General features: G+C 38.5%; 1 protein-coding gene across 5 annotated transcripts in view; it reads right to left on the bottom strand.

Moving 5' to 3' along the window:
* Window positions 1-1,488: 1,488 nt before the first annotated feature.
* FER (FER tyrosine kinase) overlaps window positions 1,489-21,934 on the bottom strand; it is a 470,546-nt gene continuing 450,100 nt past the window's right edge. For all 5 annotated transcript variants that reach the window (XM_045087150.1, XM_004761299.3, XM_004761301.3 and 2 more), the window contains 2 exons: window positions 11,812-11,934; window positions 1,489-10,703 (listed from right to left, as the gene is read on the bottom strand). In XM_045087150.1, coding sequence (XP_044943085.1) covers window positions 10,558-10,703; window positions 11,812-11,934 — 269 coding nt within the window. In that variant the 3' untranslated portion in view covers window positions 1,489-10,557. The remainder of the gene's footprint in view (window positions 10,704-11,811; window positions 11,935-21,934) is intronic.

Genomic DNA, 21,934 nt, shown 5'->3' with positions numbered 1-21,934 from the left:
TCTGTTGGAAATCAGAATGCTTTTAGGAAGAAGGAGTGGCTGATGGGAAGAAAAGAAGAAAAAGCTGGGCATTGGGGGAAGAAAAGAAAAAGTTGAATACTAGGTAATTCTTTAGTCCAACCTCATTTTACAGGGGAGGGAGCTGCGGCTTGAAGAGTGAAATGGCTTGTTCAAGTTTACACACAAGTGAGAGTCCAACCAGGGATCAGAACCTGGGTTTTCTAGCTCCTAGCTTGGTGCCTTTCAACAGCAGCTGGAAGCAGCACAAATAGCCTTCTTCAGCCATACTCACAGGAGTTTGGCCTCAGTGTGCTGGTCAGTCCAGCTGTATCAGATTTAAAGAATTTAAAAGAGCACCTCATTTGGACTCAGCTTTTAATTGACACTTCTAATAGAAACTAGCTCTTCCATTTATGTTTTTTTATAAGCCCCATCATCACTGTCTGCCCGAAGAAATCGTAAGCTGGCGGAGGATGGACAGTGAAATGTGGAACTTGAAATAACAGGAGAACCCCAGGGAATATAAGAGATGCCGTTCATTCCCCGCTGGGGAATGGGATTTCAGTCAGATGGCCAGCCTTCCTTGGTGATGGATGCAGCTGGTCTTAATTAATTGAAGTCGGGAAAAGCACAGGTTGTCAAGGGGGCTGTGTCAGAAATCAAACTCGCTGGAGACGAGGAAGCAGCCCCAGACTGACAATTAAGAACTGTCTTGAACAGGAATTCACCGAGGGCCCACAGACGCGAAGCTCTGGTCAGAGTGCAGAGACGCAGAGACGCAGGGAGGCGGAAAAGATCTGGATAGATTGGATTCGCCTGTCCTCAGAAGCTTGGTGCTCTCCCACAACCGTAAACCCCTGTGATTTGGAGAAGGGGTGGTTGACTCTTTTAATCCAAGATCAGGGAGGAGGAGGAGACTTGGTTTAATGCAGGCAAACCTGTATCAATAACAGCATGCTGCTTTAGAAAGACGATTGATTTGTTGACCAAAGGGTAAACCAGCAGTCCAGCGTCTTGGCTCGGTGACCAGCTCAGCCCTGTGCACCAGCCTGCCAACGGCACACGCCTGCAACTACTGTGTTTCCGCCACTGCCAGCTTCTCTTTCTAAACATCCCTCTCAGCCACCTTTCTCCCCGAAATCCTTTTGTTATGTCTAAACAAATCCTGTTATGAAACAACAACACAAAAAAACCTGGCGAAAAGCCAGTCCACACAGAGAAATGGGACTTAAATTACATTTCGGTTTTGATTTCCAAATAGAGGGAGCAGTGATTGGACTCTAAGCAACACACACCCATTATCATCAGAACTCATAAGCTTAATTACAGAGAAACTGAAAGCTAATAATTTTTTATGCACAGTTACATCCCTAGGAGGCCAGTTACCATGGAAATCTCTCCTTCCTTTTCTTCTACTTAGAACGTATTTATATGGGAAAGGAAGTGAAATATAAACATGATGGAAACATTAAACAAGACATGGCACAGTTTGCTACAAATACTTTACATTTATTATAAGAATACAGTAAAAAGAAAGGTTCTGCAGACCTATGCATGGTAATTGGTCTATCGGAAAAGAAAAAGGCTATTCGAAAATGATCTAAGTTTACAAAAATGGTGAAATCATGTTTAAAAAAATCAGAAAACAATTGAAAAACATCGTACAATGTTAGAGTTGAAAGTATATTTTCTTCTGGATGTAAAAGCTAACAAATAAATAAGTGTTAAATACAGACCAGAGTTAAAAAATGGTCAGAGACAGACAACTAACCGTTTTCTATAGTTAGCTGTCATTCATTGTCAGACTTGTTTACAAAGCCAGAGAAACTCACCAAAGGCCTTGTGGGTATGCTCTACACTTGAATTTTTTTTTTTTTTTAATAAGAAGCACCCTATTTCCAGTGTTTCTTTTATTCATTTCACAAATAAATTATTTTAAAACAGCAACAAAAAAGATTAAAGGTGCTTTAACCTGATAGTGTTGGCACTAGAGGGAAACGGTAAACCACAGGAGTGTTTTGCTCAAAGTGATGCTTATCGATGGAAGGTCTACACCTTGGCAGGCTGGGAGCAGGCACCACTTGTACCCCATCTTCTCAAAATCATCTTCTATCAAAGGGAAGAGGAAGCAACCCAGAAAATTGAATTTCTGCAACCACTCACTGTGGACCCGTGCTAGGAAAATGGCAGTGTCTTAATCCAGCGGGCTACCCACAGTCAAATGGCCTGGACACTATTTGTATAGTTCATCTTTGCTTTTAGTTTGCTTGGGTTCCTGAAGAAGTCAGGGCTGTTCTTGGGACCTGGACAATTTGGTTTTATTCTCCTGCATTTATCTGGCTTTTCCTAACCCTATGTGATTTGTTTGGGTATGACTTCAGAGAATTCCATCCTTCCAGGGTACTCCCCAGAACCCACCAAGAACAGCAGAGAAGGCCATAACATAAAAGTTGGCAGAGCTCACCCCCCCCACACCCCCATTATACTTGTGTTGCTTCTAATATATTTAAACATAAATATGAAATCTGAAGATGTCTGACTAACAAAGCTGTTGCAGTGAGAAAGCTCTGTACTCTCTGAAGGAAAATGCTCAAACTGGTCATGAAGTGTGCACTCCTGGCATGCTCTGAGAGTCAGACTGGGTCACAGAATGATCCTGGGGAACTGACATTTCATATGGTGCAGTGAAGTGTTCATCAAGTGAAAGAGTTTCCTATCTTTGGCCACTTTGGTCACAAATTGGGAATAACTAAGACCCTTCCCAACCAAGACCCTTCCCTACCAACTCCCCTTTATCTATGATTATGATTTGATGCTCAGAGTCTATACCTGGGGTTGGACTTAGAATTGTAGGGTTATGAAATACACTTGCTGTGGGGAACCAGGTGAACTTTGTGGAACGTATCTCTCTGACTCTAAAGCCAAAATAATAAATCTTATTAAAACGTGCATATTTTCTGTACATTTGCAAGAAAGGCCTAGCACCTGAGGAAGAATTATAGTGAATAAATTCACTTCTATGGGACATGGTCTTTTGCTTGAAGCAAAAACAATTCAGACTGCCAGGAGATGGGCCTTCAAAGCACTCTACAGTCAAACTAGAAGAAGTGTGCTGTACTTTGGGTTAGGAGAAAACATTCAGTCCTATTAAGAACAGTTCTGGGCACCCTGCCCTGTGCATTTCCTTCCAGCAGTCTGGCATTTCTTAAGAGCAGGCAGGCAAGTTTATTTCTACCTAGTCAAGTTATCTGTGAAAGGAAAATTCCTACAGAATAGGGTGTTTTGCTTTTTAATTTTTCCCCCTTCTGTGTTTAAAGAAGAACAAAGGCATGGATTGGCGAGCTGGCCAAGACTACAAGGATGGTCATTTGCCTGATCTCAGGAAAAACAGATTCCAGATCTCACTCTCTCAGACACCGAAGTTTTGAATCCAGGCAGGGCAACTTAGAAATTTGAGCCTCTGTTTGGAGGTAGGTGGGTAGGTTTAAACTTCATAAAGATTGTTCAGGCAACTCAAAAGACCCCCAGGTTGTATAATTTGACAAGAGCTAGATGAAGAAAATATTAATAAGAATTTGGACTCCTATACTTCATTTTCGTTACTCAAATTTTTGCTGCTTTGGTATGGGAATTGGGATTTTTTTTTTTTTTATGGCCATCTTACATTTACCCTGTGTTGCTCAGAGCTTTGACCTTTTCCACTAATATCTGTCCTATACTTTCAAAATAAGGTATTCCCTCCTGTGACCAGATGGATTGCCTAGATGGTTGTAGTTTTTGCAAGGATGTTTTAACTGAGCACATAAGGGTGAGGTGGTGTTTCTATTGTCCAATGACCAAAGTCTGGTTTCTTAGTATCACTTTAGAATCTGCTTTGGATAGTATCTGCCATGTGCTTATTCTGATATTACAGATGTTCTTAGCAAATGGGAGAAAGATGTGATATTTGGCTTTTTAGGAAGGGTACTGCTTTGGGGGAAGTATAGAGTACAGCTGAGGTTTTAACACAGTGGTGCTCTTGGGTTTGTATATCTAGGTAGGTGGCTTATTCTGAACTTGTCTTCATGTCCGTGAACCTCTTTTCTGAATCTACGGAGAAAGTCTTTAGCATTGCACAGTTAAAATAATTTTAGACGTTTATGCATAGGGAATGTGCAGGGAACAACACAAAATATTGGCATGGAAGAGAGGAATGGTAAAATTGAATATGTCCAGGGGTTTAAGATAGAGTAGTCATTGCTAGTGTTCTGACATTTCTATGTAGGTAGGGTGCTTCCCTGGGACATGCCTGCTCAGAGTGGTCTTTGTGTCCTAGGAAAAATCTCCCAAGAGCCTCTATTGATAGTGTCACTCCACTAAGGCTTCTACCCACTTGTCCTGTCTCCAGCACAAGGACGACAAGGAAGTTATATTCTAAGCTGCATGTACCATGGGGCTGCTCCCAGAGTGGCCGTGCAGTTGGCTTCAGTAAATGGATGCCTGGGAGTTCCCTACAAGGCAGGGCATCCTGAGCACCTGAGGAGAAACTCTCTGGTCTAAGGCCATTGCGATGTTATCCAATTAAGGCTGATGATAAAGGCCTTCCTGTTAGTAGCTGCATATGAGAAAAGGAAATACCAACCAGAAGTTAAAAAAAACCAAAAACAAGAAACAAAAACAAAAAAAGTAGCACCCAGCACAGTTCCCTGTACCTGACGTGGCAGATGTTCAGGAAAAGCTTCCTGAGTGAATAAAGATGAGAGAAAACACATGATGAAATTCTGCTACCAGGGTCCTTACTATCACTTAGAACACTTCTTTGTAGAATATTTGAATCTGCTAGTCTCACTGGGAATGTGTGGGAAGAGAGTTTAGAAATTCAGAATTTGAATCTCCTTAGAATAAAATAAATATTCATGTTTCAAGGTTCTTACAAGTTTGCTGGCAAGGAGGGAGGCTAAATCTGTCTTCATGCTGCAGGCAGATATACCTACTACAAGATTCCTTTAATAAAATAAAAAGCAGGAGCTTTCCCTGCAAACGTCCTCCATGGGCACCTACCCTACACATTCGTGGGCTGCGTGGGGAGCAGGCCAGGCCTTATGGAAAAACCCAGCCAGGGTGATTTTTCATTGCGCAGTGGCTACCTCCTGAGATTATCAGGGGCATAAAAGAAAATCAAATCAATATCCAATTCAGTGTCCTTTAAGAAATGTTGTAGAGGCTTGAGAGGAATGTAATGTTTAATAACATACAGCAGGAAGCTCCTCAAAACCCCCTTTTGAGGACAGGCATTCTCTCACTGCTGCTGCATTTCTTTGAAGGTTAGCCCTGGGGCAGCTTTGCGTGGGGACTCTGTCACTGCCCTGGCCCCCCACCCCTTCAGTCTTGGTTTTTCCGAGCCTCTGGGTCTGCCTTCTGCATCTCAGCTCAGCTGTGCTGCACCACCACTGGCTTTGGGGACATTTCTACAATTCTTTCCCCTCAAACATGACTGGACAAAGACAAGAAACATTGTTCAGTTGGTTCATTGTTCATTTTCCTCCTTCCCTGCTGAATTCCGTTTCCCCAGAGTAGAGCTCACCCCAGGAAGGTCCCTCTGCGCATGACCCCAGGAGCCAGTTAGTGGACGTTAGTCAGGAGGGGAAACAGGGCTGATCCGAGTGCTCTCATTGAGGCGACTACGCCCTATCGCAACTAGAAATTTGTAACAAAGAATGAATAATGAGGGACCTTAGTTGATAGATCCAGATCCTAGTCAGCAAGACAATGGTCCAGCAGCATGGGGTGCCCAGAGCCAGGCATAGAAAACTGCTCCCAATGCAAGGGAGAGGGATTTGGTTTGCTCCCACTAAGGCCCACATACTGGTGGGTGACCTCTTTTGCTTCTTTGGCTCTGTATCTTTTTAATTATCTGTAGGGAAGGATCTGGCCTGGAGGCACTGGTCTCCTCCGGCTTTCTAGGGACATTATCCAAGTGTCTGTTCCACTTGAATCATTCCACACTCTCTGCAGCGGCTGCACCATTGTGTCTTAGAAGAACGGGTTCTTTGCTCTCTTGCCTTTGCAGATGCCCACCTCAGCTCCTTATTAACAGACAAACTAAAGTCTGTGCTCATTACTTCCGTGCAGTTTAAAGTGACTGGAATTTAGTTCAGCGGGATCCTTCCACCGCCTAAGACTCTCCGTCCTTATTAGTGAGCTAAGTGAGTCTTGATGTCTATACTCAACAATTCAGAACTTAATCTTTGAATCAGTATGAGGCGGTAGGCTGGTTTTCAAGGGGTAAGAAATATTTCCTTAAATTGAATTATGACCAAGATATGTAGTTTATACAACTTCTGCATTATAGCATTATTCTTTAAAGGAGAATTTTATGGGACTCTAAGACTATCAGTATCTCCTTCAAGTAGGTAATCTTGTACATGAGTATTTTCTTTTGTAGAAATGAATATGCAATTCTGGATTCTCCCAAGTAATACTGGATTCAGACTTGATGTGAAACTAACCAAAACAGAGAAAAATAAATAAAATTAAAATATTTAATAAAAAACTTCTGGTATGCATAAGCAAATCAGAGTTAGTAATAAAAGGGGTAACTTTATTTTAATGGTAAACTTCATGCTAACTTAATGGTATAATGGGAATGTAATATAAACTCATTTTCATATAAAATCTTTGTTTCCATTTAATTAACATATTAATACATAAAGAAGATGTGTCTTTTTCAGTGCCCGCCCCATGGTTGCCCTATTTTGTGTTATTCTCTGTTTTGTGTGAAGGCTCTGACCTGAATACAAAAGTCGGTCTTTACATGACTCAGAAGAGTGCTTATGGACAATCAGTTCTGTTGCTAAGAAACTTCTAAAGTGTCAGTGGTGTGATCAAGGGAGTACGTGTAAAAAGCAGAGTGCTGAGACAGAGAGCCTCCTTGCAGAGTCTATCAGTCTCACTTCGGAATACCCCTGGCCACAAAACAGTGTCCACAGGGTTTCCTCCCTTTGGTTGTCAGGTACAGTCTGAGAACATCTCCTAATCACAAGCAAGCCCCTGAAAGCGGAATAAATGCCTGAGACAACTGAACGACAGCAATGTGCTGTCGCTGATTTTTGCATTGTAAGTGTTAGGTTTATCCCACTAACGAGGTTCTCAGTGTGGGGCATATGTGATAACTAAAACACTTTCTTCTTGACACAATCTTGTAGAGTTATTTTAGTGGTATTAGCCAAACTATAAAAAACTATATGGCAAAACCAAAATACAACATAGACAAGAAAGCCATACTATGGCTTAAAGGAAATTAAACCTATTTCAATGAGTAAACATAAGCTTTTCTTTTAAAAATAACCTTCAAATGAAAAACAGTTGTGGAATGTGTACTGAACAATGGCTAATACAATTAGGCTCATGGTCTATACTGATCTGCTAGTAAGATGTTTCAATAATATTGTATTTGTGATAAAATGGTGAATTATGGATGAAGAACTTTATTGCCTATATTAAATTTGGGAGATGAGAGGGAAAGGATTACATGAGACCTTTCACTGGGGACTCAGTGGTGAGATGGGCTGAAATAAGGCCTCTGTTTTTAAAAGTTTAAATAAAACTTATTAATCCTTTATTATTATTTTTCTAGAAGAGAAAGAATATATTGGCTTTGAGAAGTAGCCTTAGATTGCATGGAATATGAAATTAATTTTAGGTTTCAAATATTGGCAATAAATGTTAATTTAACATTAAAAGATTTCTTGAAAAATGATGAACTACCTAAATATTTGTCATAAAGGTTTGCTGGTGATTCACGATAAAAAAATGCAGGTAAGTCAGGCTGCCTGGGCTTATTACCACCCCCACCCCTACTCTGTACTCATAAATTTAAGGAATTATGACAGGAACTGCATAGGAGTGATAGATGGAACTCTTGGAAAATCCATTAACAACACAGATTTGTGACCTGGCTTAATTACATTCAGTCTAGTGGCAATTTTGGTTTCTGTTTTCTTACTAAACAAGTTATGAGGCTTTGTGCATTTCTGAAGCCTTCTTTCCCTACATCAACTTGCAGATTCAGAACGGTATTTGTATGTGTGCTTTCTGGGTATGGATTAGCCTCTTAAAGTACATAATTCCAATAATTATCAGTGACAGAAGGGATGAATAAATTATGCTCTAAGCACAACAAAATTAACAGTAAAAAAATGGTTTGCATAAGTTTTTCTTAATGCATGCGCCTATATTAAATTTAATATTCCATACAACTTATCCTGAAAGACTCCCAATGAGTGATTAATCCTGAACTATACCACTGCCTGCTTTGGGCCAAAGAATAAAATAGAATTTAAATGCTGCAGATGTCACGATGTTTTGAAAAGCTTCTTTAATTTAAGCACAGAGTTATGATGTGAATTGCAAATTCTAACAGCCTGGATGAGGGAAATATCAATGCCATGTTCACTCTTTACACCAGAATGCAAAGATTAAGCTTCAGGTCTTGTTCACAAAATTAAAGCCAAAACCATCATTCCCTCTCCTTGCTGAGAGCTTAGCGTTGAGGCTAGTAAGTGATGAGGGTCTGTTTTCTTTAAATAAAGAATATCATGAAGAGATTCATTTGGAAATACGGACAAAGGGTAAAAATGTCCCACCTGACTCTTCTTTTGAAGACTGGCAAGTGCCTGAAGACCACAGCAAGCACTTAATGCATCCGGGCTTCGATTTACCGCAATATAGGCCATCAAAAGAAGTTTCAATTTTTTACCGTATTTGACAGAAAGGAATACATTGCTGATTTTTTTAAAAAGTTGCTTTGTATATTGTAATATATTTTGAGGGCAAGTTTACTTGGCTTTTATTTTGATCTGGATGTAGTAATTATCAAATGTGTACAAAATTTGCAAGGAAGTTGAAATGATAGACTCAAGCTATTTTGTTCTCTTCAGTATTATCCTTTATACTCTTCAAAGTACTGGGTGTGAGTTCTGTGCGATGGTATTCCTAAGCAGCGAACAACAGCTGGAGAGGAAAGGAGGAATTTTCTATCCCATAAGCTCTTCCAATGGATATAACCAAATGATCACTAAGGTGCTATTTATCTGAACAGAGGCCCGAGCACTTAGTAAAAGCTCCCAAGCCACATTTACCCCTGAGTGTGACCATCTCCTACACACATATTTATCCTGAGAGGCAACTATATACAGAACACGGGGTAAGTTCCCTGGATGCAACTAACATGCAGCTCAACAGACTCCTCCTCTTAACTCTGTGTTCCATCTTATTCACATGACGTGTCTCCAGAACGGTGCTCGCATACGGGTCGGATAAGATAAAGTTATCCTAAGACAAGGATACGTTCCTGGCAGCAGTGTAAGGGTAAATGAAGGGGGAAAGTGGAAACAGGAGGGATGCCCCTCTATCTTCTTCAATAACGTTCACTTAACTTCTTTACCATTTACTACTGCTTAATGGTGTGTGTGTATGTGTGTGTGTGTGTATGCAGGCACATGTGCATGTGTGTACGTACATCCGTGTGTTTACGAACTAGAATCATGAAATTCCTTTGGCTCTGGAAACGGACACAAATAAAGGGAATTAAATACCAGGATGCCTCCTCTGAGGTGAAAGTAACTTAACCAAAAGTAGGCTGTTATTTCTGTGGACGTGTGCTTTATAGTTTCACTAAATTTTTTTTTTTTTTTTTTTTTGCTGCCATTAGGCTTTAAGTATGAACTTCTGAAAACATTTCTTAGAACTTTTCCTGTGATTTCAGACCATAAAATAAAAGGTGTGTGAGTATGTAAAAACTCTGAAAAGAAGGCAGATTTTATATTCTCCTTCTCTTTCTCTAGCTGTTCCTTTCTCCAGACCTGTCTCCCACACACACAGCTCTCAAAAACATCTTTTTAAGATGTTTGCTGTTGCAACCCTAAGAGCATGCTCTTGAGGACATTCCATGCGTCACTGTCCGACACCCAGACCAAGGAGCAGGGAAACAATTAGCTTCCTAATAATAGAGGAGTGTGATGCTTCTCACACTGCACTTCTTTCTGGCAAGAAAGAAGAGAAAGACCCTAAGTGGTCCAACTAGCTCCCAATAGAAAATGATGTTGACAAACAGAATCTTGCCTTGGCAGAGCAAAAAGTCACTTTTGGTTGGAATGTGTCTTGCAGACAATGGCATTACCAGTGCTGCTCTAGCACCCATGGAGTCAGTCTGAGGCACAGGAGAGCAGCCTGGGAACTGTGCCTGAAGTAGAAAACCTTTGAGAAACATCAGTGGTCCTGGTATGTAAAAGATCTGATCATCCCTCCCACTGAGGGGCTGTGCTTTTCTATTTACAATGGCCTAAAATGGCAGGATTGCTGTGGTGAGCTAATAAAGCCCTTGGTAAGAGTGTCTGTTTCTGGAATACATTGGCCTTTGCCTTTTTTTTCTGTCAGTGGCACATACTTAAAAAAACAGTTAATAACAAGAATCACCTTAGAAGACTGTTGTAGGTAATGCAGTATAAACTCATTGTTAATGAGAACAGTGTCACTCTGTTGGAGGACCAGGTCCCAGAAGCTGTTTGCACTGTTCCGTCACTGTGTGATTTTCCTCTTGATGACAGTGAGTTCTTTCTGAAGTTCACTGAACTTGGGGCGGTTTTCAGGTTTATAATCCCAGCACTTCGTCATAATTTTGAAAATGTCCTCTGGGCAGTGCTGAGGGGCTGACATTCGGTATCCTGAAGACCCAAGAGGAACAGAACAGAGTTTAGAATGGAGAGAAGATAGGAACAGTCACACAGGGCAGTACGCAGTGTGTAATCTTAGTACCTTATGTTGCAGGTATAATAGAAACCCCCCAAAACCCATTTCAGGACAAACTGACTTCTGGTTTCTGCAAGTGATGTAGAATTCAGTATTACAGAGGCATCAAATTACCTTCTAGCTTCAATAGCTTATTTTCCATTTGTTTATTTGTCACAGAGTCTGAGGTAAGATAAATCACATACACATGCATATTTCAGTTGTTCTAAGTATTTACTTTTGCTTTTAGAATTTGCTTTATAGATGCTGTGGGCAGAGATTTTTTTTTTTCATCATCAATACAACCCAGGTTTTTGAAGATGAAGAGAAGATAAGGATTTTACAAATGCTAAAAGTGAAATAAAAATGAGTAGGAGCTCTATTCCCTGACAGTCCAAGAAGAATTGTGAATTCAGAGCTGTCTGGTGGTGTGCTGGGTGGCACAGACGTGCCTGTGCGGCTGCGAGTCTTCCTCCTGCACCCGGTTCAACAGCCAGCCTCCTGGAGAGGGGCCTCCCACGAGGGCATTACTGGGTCAGAAGCATTCTCTCTGGTGAGAGCTCTAGACCACACTAGAGCACGCCAGCTGGCCCCCAGCACCGACCTGTTCCTGTTTCTGATCTGGGAACAGCTTATGGTTTCTTCAGAAATGTTAGACAATTTTCAAAAACATCTCTCTGAAGTCCAACTACATTTCGATTAACAATACTATTAGTGGTGTTCATCTGGCATAGAATAAAAAATTAGGAGTTGGAGGAACGCTACTCTCTTTGGCTTGAAGATAGTGCATGGCACAACCTTGCAGATGTCATGCCAGGCAGGGGGAATGCAAGGAAAGCCTATAGCTCTGTTTTTAAACTCTTGGAGTCTTTAAAAGTTTCTTTTGCTGTCGTTGGTTTTGTCACAGAAGAGCCACACCGTCCAAGGGTGGCAAAAGCACAAAAGTGGTATGTCCCCTCCTCCCGCTAGGACCTCCACAGACATGGCACTAGCACTGTCCCTGGGAGCTGGATGCGAACACTGCTACCCCCGTTTTTGGCTCACCTCTTTCTACTTGCTCCCGTGCTTGTTGATTTGTCATTCCAGGGTATGGACAGACCCCCAAGCTGAATGTCTCCCAGAGGAGGATGCCGAAGCTCCACACGTCACTCTCAGAACTGTATCTCCCTGGAGGGAAACAAAACCATAACAGGTAAGTGTGTAAGTAGGGGACCATTTCTGGTTAAACATGCCTTTGTCAGTTACATGTCAGCATATTTAAATTTACCAGTGGAATGCAATAACTAGTGATCTTATTTCTTCACTAGTTTTACTTTCCAGGACTAGTAATATTACCAATTAAATGAATAGTCATCAGGCTGCTGGTTTAACAAAAGCAATTTTCAAATGACTTTTCCCCCACCAAAAAGACAAATATTCAGCCAGCATGCAAGTTTACTTTCCCTGTAGTATCTAAATGAGATGGATGGTTTCTATTAAAAAAAAGATACAAATTTGTACACATCAATGCCTAGGAGATTAAATAAGTTAGATTTCTGCAATTTTGTGTTCTGCCTCCATCATTTTATTTCTGTTAAAATTACAAACAAACTTAAAGCAATAATGAAAGTTTCTTGACTTCAATTTTTTACTTGTCACTGTTTACAGATATTCTTACATCCTTAAAGGTCTCATTTTTCTCCACTCTTTCATTTATAGAAAATATACTTTTTTCTGCATATATTTTGAATACGGTAGAATTAACATAGCTGACTGATAAGAACAACTTCTTTAAATTACATGGTGCCTTGTTTTGTCCAGCTATCTTGGTGCACCTGTTTTACTGAGCTACATCTACATGAGCTAAGTTCTTTGGATTTTTTTTTTTTGGTAGTTTTTGAGAGAAGCACAGACATAAAAACACAAGATACCTTCTGGAGGTGGATATGAAATCAAGGGGGGAAATGGAAAAATCCTTTCTATCCTCTAAGACCCAAAGAATTTAAAGACGTTCATAACATATTTTAATTTTTTATATAGAGCATACACTATCATAACTAAACCCCATTTGTAGTGGTGTAAAACGGTTCTTAAATGATTTCATTTCTATCCCCATTGTAAACTACCCACCTCAACTCTGCCACTGTAGGATTATAAACACCCCTCGGGTAAAAACATCTTGTTACTTTAAAGTAAGATGGCTTTTTCTCTCTTGAACAAAGTAAAATGAGAATGATAGTGTGCCTGCGCTTTGATAACTTCTGTGACGTCAGAGTCTAGAGTGTAGTTGCTGATTATTCCCTCCAGCTGTGTGAATTAGCTTGCTTCTTACTAGACAGTAATTACGGAAATTCACTATGCTGTTTGGTGGTGAAATTAGTTTTCTTGTCTGCATATCAACCCTTTTCATGTTTGCCATCCAATAATTTAATACTTTGCATGGAAGTCATTCAATGACTATAAGTTACGATTAATTCTTGAAGAAAGGTGTACAGAGCCAAATACTTTATTTTTGTAAGATGATATATCAGGGTAGAGATCAAGAAAAAGGCATGTTGCATATAAACCAAGATCACACTCCCAAAAGTGAAAGTTAATAACCGAATTCTATAACCTTGACCTTAAACCTGGTTTTGCTGGATAATTTAATTAAAAAAATGTTAATTTCTCTGCTTATTTTAATGAGGTATAATTGATACATATTATATCAGTTTCAGGTGTACAGCATAACGATTCAGTATTTGTATGTATTGCAAAATGATCAATACAGTAGGACTGACATCCATCACCGTACTTAGTTGCAAAAATTTTTTTCTTGTGAGGAAAACTAAGACTCACTGTCTTAGCCACTTCAACATATGCAATACAGTAGTATTAATTATAGTCACAATGCTGTTTTATATTCCCATGATTTATTAATTTCACAACAGGAAGTTTGTGCCTTTTGCCCCACTTCACGCATATTAACATCTCCTACCTCTGGCAACCACCAATCTGCTCCCTGTATCCATGACCTTGGTTTGTTTGTTTGTTTCTTTCTTTCTTTTATTTGAAGATTTTACATGGAAGTATAATCATATTGTATTTATCTTTCTCTGACTTATTTCCTGTAGCATAATGAGCCTGAGGTTCATCCATATTGTCACAAATGGCAAGATACTATTTTTATGGCTGAATAATATTCCATTGTATATGTATACCACACCTACTTTATCCTTTTATCTGTCAGTGGGCACTTGTTTCCATGTCCTAGCTACCATAAATAATGCTGCAATGAACATGGGGGTGCACATATCTCTTCAAGTTAGTGTTTTCCTTTTCTTAAAATAAATACCCAGAAGTGGAAATACTATATCATATGGTAGTTCTATTTTTATTTTTGGGGGGAATCATCATACAGTTTTCCATAGTGGCTGCACTATAAATACTTCCACCAGCAGCGCACAAAGATTCTCTTTTTTCACATCCTAACAAACATGTTATTTTTGATCTTTTTGATTATAGTCATTGTAACAGGTGCAAGGTGATCTTATTTTAGTTTTTTTTATACACTGGTATTACAGTACCATTGACTATATTCCCTATGCTATACCTTTCATCTCTTTGACTTATTCTGTAACTGGAAGCCTGTACCTCCTACTACCTTTCATCCATTTTGCCTATTCCCCCCAAACATCTCCCCTCTGTTAACCATCAATTTGTTCTGTGTTTATGGATATTTTCCTGCTTTTGTTTTGTTTTTTAGATTAAGTATGTAAGTGAAATTTGTCTTTGACTTATTTCATTCTAGACCCATCTGTTTTGTCATAAATGGCAAATTTTCATCCTTTTTTATAGTTGAGTAATGGTCTATTGTATAACACACACCATATCTTTTTCATTCATCCATCTCTCGATGGACATGTAGGTTGCTTCTATATGTTGGCTATTTTAAATAAGGGTGCAATAAACAGGAGTGCATATATCTTTCTGAATAAACGTCTTCATTTTCTTTTGGTAAAAGAGTAGTAAGATTATAGGATCATATTTTTATTTTTTTCTTGAGGAACCTCTAAATTGTTTACTACAATGGCTATACTAATTTACATTCCTACCAACAGTGTGAAGCGCTCCTTTTTCTCCACATTCTTGCCAATACTTGTTATTTATTTTTGATTCAAGCCATTATTAGAGGTATAAGGTGATATTTCATTGTGGTTTTGATTTGCATTTCCTTGATGACTAGTGATATTAAGCAACTTTTCATGTCTGTTGGCCACCTGTATGTTTTCTTTGGAAAAAAAAATGTCTGTTCAGGTCCTCTGCCCATTATTTAATATTACTATTTGTGTGTTTTTTTGGTGTTGAGTTGTGTAATTTCTTTATATACTTTGATATTAACGCCTCATCAGATATCTTATTTGCAAATATCTTCTCCCATTCAGTAGGCTACCTTTTTATTTTTTTGTTGATGGTTTCCTTTGCTGTGCAGAAGCTTTTTATTTTGGTGTAGTCCTAATAGTTCATTTTTGCTTTTGTTTCCTTTGCCTGAGGAGATATACCTAGAGAAATACTGCTAAGGCTATATCAAAAATACTACTGCCTATGTTTTCTTGCAAGAGTTTTATGGTTTCAGGTCTCACATTTAGGTCTTCATTTTGAGTTTATTTTTGTGTATGGTGTAAGAAAGTAGTCCAGTTTCATTCTTTTGGATGCAGCTGTCTAGTTTTTCCAGCACCATTTATTATTACTTAAAAAGATATTTATTTAAGTAATCTCTATATACAAAGTGGGTATCAAACTCATGATCCCTAGATCAAGAGTCACACAGTTTTATGACTGAGCCAGCCAGGAGGTCCATCCCAGCACCATTTATTAAAAAGATTTTCTCCTCAATGTATATTCTTGTCTCTTTTGTCATAGATTAAGTAACCACATATGCACGAGTTTATTTCTGGATTCTCTTCTATTCCATTGATCTATGTGTCTATTTTAATGCCAATATCATACTGTTATAATTACTACAGCTTTGTAGTACATCTGGTAGCTTGGGATTGTGATACCTCTAGATTTGTGCTTCTTTCTCAATATTGGTTCCATACAAATTTAAGATTATTTGTTCTAGTTCTTTGAGAAATACTATTGGTATTTTGATAGGGATTGCATTGAATCTGTAGGTTGCTTTTGGTAGTATAGACATTTTAACAATATTGCTAATTCTAATCCATGAGCATGGTATGTCTTTCCATTTGCTTTTGTCCTCTTCAATTTCTTCCATCAACATTTTACAGTTTCCAGAATACAGGTCTTTCACCTTCTTGGTTAAGTTTATTTCTAGGTATTTTATTCTTTTAGTGCAGCTATAATTGGAATTGTTTTCTTAATTTCGCTTTCTGCTAGTTGTTAGTGTATAGAAATGCAACATTTTTCTATATGTTAATTTATATCCTGCAACTTTACTAAATTTATTTATTCTAATGGTTTTTGGTACAGGCTGTTGGGTTTTCTTTTTTATAGTAACCTGTCATCTGTAAATAATGATAGTTTTACTTCTTCCTTACCAACTTGGACACCCTTTTGTCTCATTGCTATGGCTACGACTTCTAGTACTATGTTGGATTAAAAGTGGTGAAAATGGACATCCTTGTCTTATTTTTTATCTTAGAGGAAAAGATCTTGTTTTTCACCATTGAATATGATATGAGCTGTGGTTTTTCATATAGGGCATTTACTATGTTGAGATATGTTCCCTCTAAACCCACCTTACTAAGAATTTTTATCACAAATGGATGTTGAATTTGGTCAGATGCATTCTGTGCATCTAACTGAAATGATCATATGATTCTTACCCTTTGTTTTGTTATTGTGGTGTATCACTTTGATTGATTTGTGAATACTGAACCATCCTTGCACTTAATAAATCCTGCTTGATGGTGGTGGATGATCCTTTTAATGTAATGCTGAATGTGGTTTGCTAATATTTTGTTGAGGGTTTTTGCCTCAAAACCCCTCATCAGGGATGATGGCCTGTAGTTCATCAGGGATATTGGCCTGTAGTTCTCTTTTTTTGTACTGCCTTGGTATGGTTTTGGTATGAAGGTAAGGCTGGCCTTAGAGGATGTATTTGGAAGCTTTCTCTCCTCTTCTATTTCATGTAGTTTGTGGAGGATAAGTATTAAGTCTTCTTTAAATGTTTAGTAAATTCACCCATGAATCCATCTGGTTCTGGACTTTTGTTTTTTGGGAGTTTTTTGATGACCAATTCAATTGTGTCATTAGCAATTGGTTTGTTCAGATTTTCAATCTGTTCCTGATTTTTAGAAGAATATATGTTTCTAGGAATTTATCCATTTCTTCTAGGTTGTCCAATTCATTGGCATATAATTTTTCATAACAGTCCTCCTATAATCCTTTATATTTCTGTCACCTTGGTTGTTACTTTTCTTTCACTTCTGGTTTTCTGTATTTGGGTCCTCTTTTTTTTTTTTTTTTTTCCCCTTGAAGAGTTTGGTTAAAGATTTCGCAATTTTGTTGATCTTTTCAAAGAACCAGATCTTGGTTTCATTGATTTTTTTCTATTGCTTTCTTTAAGTCTCTGTTGCATTTATTTCTACTTTGGTCTTTATTATTTCCTTCCTTCTACTAATGCTGGGCTTTGTATGTTCTTCTTTTTCTAGTTCCTTTAGGTGTAAGGTTAGATTGTTACAGTTTTGTTGTTTTGTTTCTTGAGGAAAACCTGTATTGCTATGAATTGAATTTCCCTTTTAGAATTACTTCTGCTGCATCTCAAAAGATTTTTGAATCATTGTGTTTTCATTTGTTTTTATTTCCTTTTATTTTTTTGAGATTTTATTATTAGAGCAAACACAAGCAAGGGGAGCAGCAGGCAGAGGGAGAAGTGGGTTCCCCACTGAGCAAGAAGCCTGATGCAGGACTCTGTCCCAGGACCCTGGAATCATGACCTGAGCTGAAGGCAGACATCTAACTGAGCCACCCAGGCATCCCTTTATTTCCTCTTTGATTTCTTCACTGAATCATTGCTTGGTTGGTGGTAAGTTGTTCAGAAACAATGTATGATATGATAACAGTTGTCTTAAATTTATTGAGAGCTATTTTGTGGCCTAATGTGATCTAATCTGGGGAATGTTTCATGTGCATTTGAAAAGAATGTGTATTCTGTTGTTTTTGGATGGAGTCTTCTGTACATATATGTTAAGTCCATCTGATCTGTTGTGCCATTCAAAGACATTGTTTCCTTATTGATTTTCTGCCTGGATGATCTCTCCATTGATGTGATTTGGGTGTTAAAGTCTATTATTTTATTAGTTTATTATTATCTCCCTTTATGTCTATTAATATTTGCTTTATGTATTTAAGCACTCCAATATTGGGTGTATAGATATTTACAACTGTTATATCCTCTTAATCCCTTTATCATTATGTATTGCTCTTTGTCTCTTGCTACAGTCTTTATTTTAAAGTCTGTTTGGTCTTATATGAACATTGCCCTTTGCTTTCATAATTTTCTTCTAATTATGTTGTCTTCTTTTCCACTTAAATAAGTCCCTTTAACATTTCTTGTAAGAAATGTTTCTTGTAAGACCAGTTTAGTGGTGATGAAGTCCTTTAACTTTTGTTTGTATGGAAAACTCTTTATTTCTTCTTTAATTCTGAATAATAACCTTGCCAGGTAGAGTATTCTCAGTTGTAGGTTTTTTCCTTTCAGCACTTTGAATATCATGATGCATTTTCTTTTGGCCTGCAAAATTTCTGCTGAAAAGTAAGGCAGTAGCTTTATAGGATTTCCCTTGTATATTACAAGCTGCTTTTCTTTTACTGATTTAACATTTTTATCTTTGATCTTTGAAAATTCAGTTATATGTGTCATGGTGTGGGTCTCCTTGGGTTTATCTTGTTTGGAACTCTCTTTGCTTCCTGAACCTGGATGTTTGTTTCCTTCCCAGGTTAGCTAAGTTTTCAGCCATTATTTCTTGAAATAGGTTTTCTGTTCCTTTCTCTTCTCCTTCTGGAACCACTATAATATGAGTATATATTCACTTGATGTTAAGATCAAGGTTATGATCCCATAACATAACTTCATTTTAAAAATTCTTTTTACTTTTTTGCTTTCTTGCTTGAGTGCTTTCTATTACTCTGTTTTCCAGGTTGCTGATCTGTTCTTCTTCGTCCTCAAATCTAATATTGATTGCCTCTAGTGTACTTTTCATTTTGGTTATTGTATTCTTCAACTCTGATTAGTTCTTTTTTTATATTTTATATCTTTTAGTGAACTTCTCACAAAGTTCATCCATTCTTCTCCAGTGTGGGGGGCATCTTTATGGCATTACTTTGAACTCTTTGTCAAGTAGACAGATTATCTCCATTTTATTTAGTTCTTTTTCTGAGGTTTTGTTTTGTTCTTTCATTTACAGCATCTTCCTCTGTCTCATTTTGCTTATATTTCTGTGTTTGTTTCTATGAATGAAGCAAAACTGCTATGTCTCCTAAACTTGAGAAAAAGGTCTTGTGTATGGTCATCCTCTGTGTAGATTATCTGTGCCTGGTAATTTTGGCTGGCTGGATGGAGCTGTGACTGATATGGGCTGGGGTTCCCATACTGGGCCTCTCTGGTGGGATGGTTGGAACAGAAGTAGGTATGGGCCAGAGCAATCCTAGACAGTGTGTGTAGAGGATGCCCTGGCAGGAGAGCTAAAGCTGAAGTCAACATGGACTAGGGTTGTTCCTGGGGCTCTCCATGCAGAGGTCACCTTGGCAGGAAAGCTGTGGCAAAAGTGGGTACAAGCCAGGGGTTCTTAGGGGTTCAGTGCAGGCAAAGAGCACCTGGTGGGGTGGCTGACATGGAGGGATGCATGGACGTGGCTGTTCTGGGATGCTATATTCAGGATGCATCCTGGCAGGGTGGCTAGAGCCATGGCAAGGTGTGGGCTGGGGAGTGGAGTCCCAGAGCACTCTGCAACAGGAGTGCTCTAGCAAGTTTTCTGGAGCCAAAGTGGTATGGACCTGGTGTCTTTCAGGGTGAGTTGCACCTGTGTCACCTTGGCGAAGACAGCTAGACATTTAATGAGCACTGATCGGTCATGTCGTGGTGTGTGCTGTGCTGGGTGGGGTTGCCTTGGGTTGGTGTGGGCTAGGGGTTCTGGGTTTACTGAAGAGGTAGGTTGGCTTTCAAGGTACAAGAGAATATAAACCATGACACTTACCAGCCCCTCTGATTTGGAGAGAGTTCCAGCAGCTCCCCTGCTGTTTGGTAGAGTTCTAGAGCTGGATCTTTTATATTCTAGTTGCTTTCTTTTTTTTTTTTTTTAAAGATTTTATTTATTTATTTGACAGAGAGAAATCACAAGTAGATGGAGAGGCAGGCAGAGAGAGAGAGAGAGAGAGAGAGAGAGGGAAGCAGGCTCCCTGCCGAGCAGAGAGCCCGATGCGGGACTCGATCCCAGGACCCTGAGATCATGACCTGAGCCGAAAGCAGCGGCTTAACCCACTGAGCCACGCAGGCGCCCCTTCTAGTTGCTTTCTTAAACGATAGCTTCCCCCCACCGCCCATCCAGTACTACAGGGCATCTGGGGCATGTATGTCATTGTTGTTTTGATTTGCATTTTCCTGATGATTAATGATGTTGAGCATCTTCTCATGGACTTATTGGCCATCTGTATGTCTTCTTTGGAAAACTGTCTAGTCAAATTTGTCTATTTCTTAATTGAATTTTTTTGATATTGAGCTGTATGAATTATTTTGGATATTATTAACCCTTGATCAGATACATGATTCACAAATACTTTCTCCCATTTAGTAGGTTCCCTTTTCATTTCGTTGATAACTTTCTTTGTTGTGTAGAAAGTTGTAGCTTGATGTAGTCTGACTAGTTTGTTAAAGTAGAAAACTTTTACTTTTGGTGTCAGACCCAAAAAATTATCTCCAAAAAACCAAGTCAAAGAAATTAATGCCTGTGTTTACTTCTAGGAACTTGTGGTTTTGAGTCTTCTATTAAAGTCTTGAATCCATTTTGAGTTTATTCTTGTGTATGGTATAAGATGGTGGTCCAGTTTAATTCCTTTGCCTGTGACTGTAGTTTTCTTAGCAGCATTTATTGAAGAGACAGTCCCTACCCTACTGTATATTCTTGGCTCCTCTGTTGTAAATCGATTGATCATATACACATTGGTTTGTTTCTGGGCTCTCCTGTTTCATTGATCTGTGTACCTGTTTTTATGTTAATACCCTACTGTTTCAATTACTAAAGCTTTTTAGTAGAGTTAGACATTAGGCAGCACAATGCCTCCAACTTTGTTCTTTCTCAGGATTGCCTTGGTTATTCAGTCTTTTGTGGTTCCCTACAAATTTTAGAATTGTTTGCTGTATTTCTTCCAAAAACACATTCAATCTGTAGAGTGCTTTGGGTATTACCAAATTGTTAAATACCAATATTCTCCTAATCCAGGATCAGGGAATATTTTTCCATGTATCTGTATTGTCGTCATTTCCTTTCACTAATTTCTTTCAGTGTCTGGAGTACAAGTCTTTCACGTCTAAGTTAAATTTATTCATAATTCATAGGTATTTTATTCTTTTGATACAGTTGTAAATGGGACTGTTTTCTTAATTTCTCTTTTTGATAGTCTATTTCAATGTACAGAAATGCAAGATTTTTGTATACTGCAAATTTACTGAATTCATTAATTGTTCTAACAGTTTATTGGTAGTCTTTAGTGTGCCTATATATAATAATGTCATCGGCAAAGAGTGATAATTTTACTTCTTCGTTTCCAGTTGGCATGCTTTTTATTTTATCTTTATCTAATTGCTCTAGCTATAACTTCCAATACTATGTTGAATAAAAGTGGTGAAAGTGGAAATCCTTGTCTTTATCTTATTTAACTGTTGAGTATGATGATAGCTGTGGGCTTGTGTTATATATGGCCTGTATGATGCTCAGTTATATTTTGTCTATACTCAGTTTGTTGAGATTTTATCATAAATGGATGTTGAATTTTGTCAAATGCTTTTTCTGCATCTATGGAGATGATAATTTTGATTTTTCCTTTTGTTAATGTGGCATATCTCATGGATTGACTTGTGGAGGTTAAAACATTCTTGAACCCCTGGAATAAATCCCACTTGAATATGGTGTAAAACCTCTTAATGTATTGTTAAATTTAGTTTGGTAAAATTTTGTTAATGAATTTT

The sequence above is a fragment of the Mustela putorius genome, unplaced genomic scaffold (assembly GCF_011764305.1).
Source record: "Mustela putorius furo isolate JIRA1106 unplaced genomic scaffold, ASM1176430v1.1 tig00001063_pilon_pilon_pilon, whole genome shotgun sequence".
NCBI lineage: Eukaryota > Metazoa > Chordata > Mammalia > Carnivora > Mustelidae > Mustela > Mustela putorius.
The sequence above is the reverse complement of the archived record's forward strand: the minus strand, read 5'-3'. Positions and strand labels throughout refer to the sequence as shown.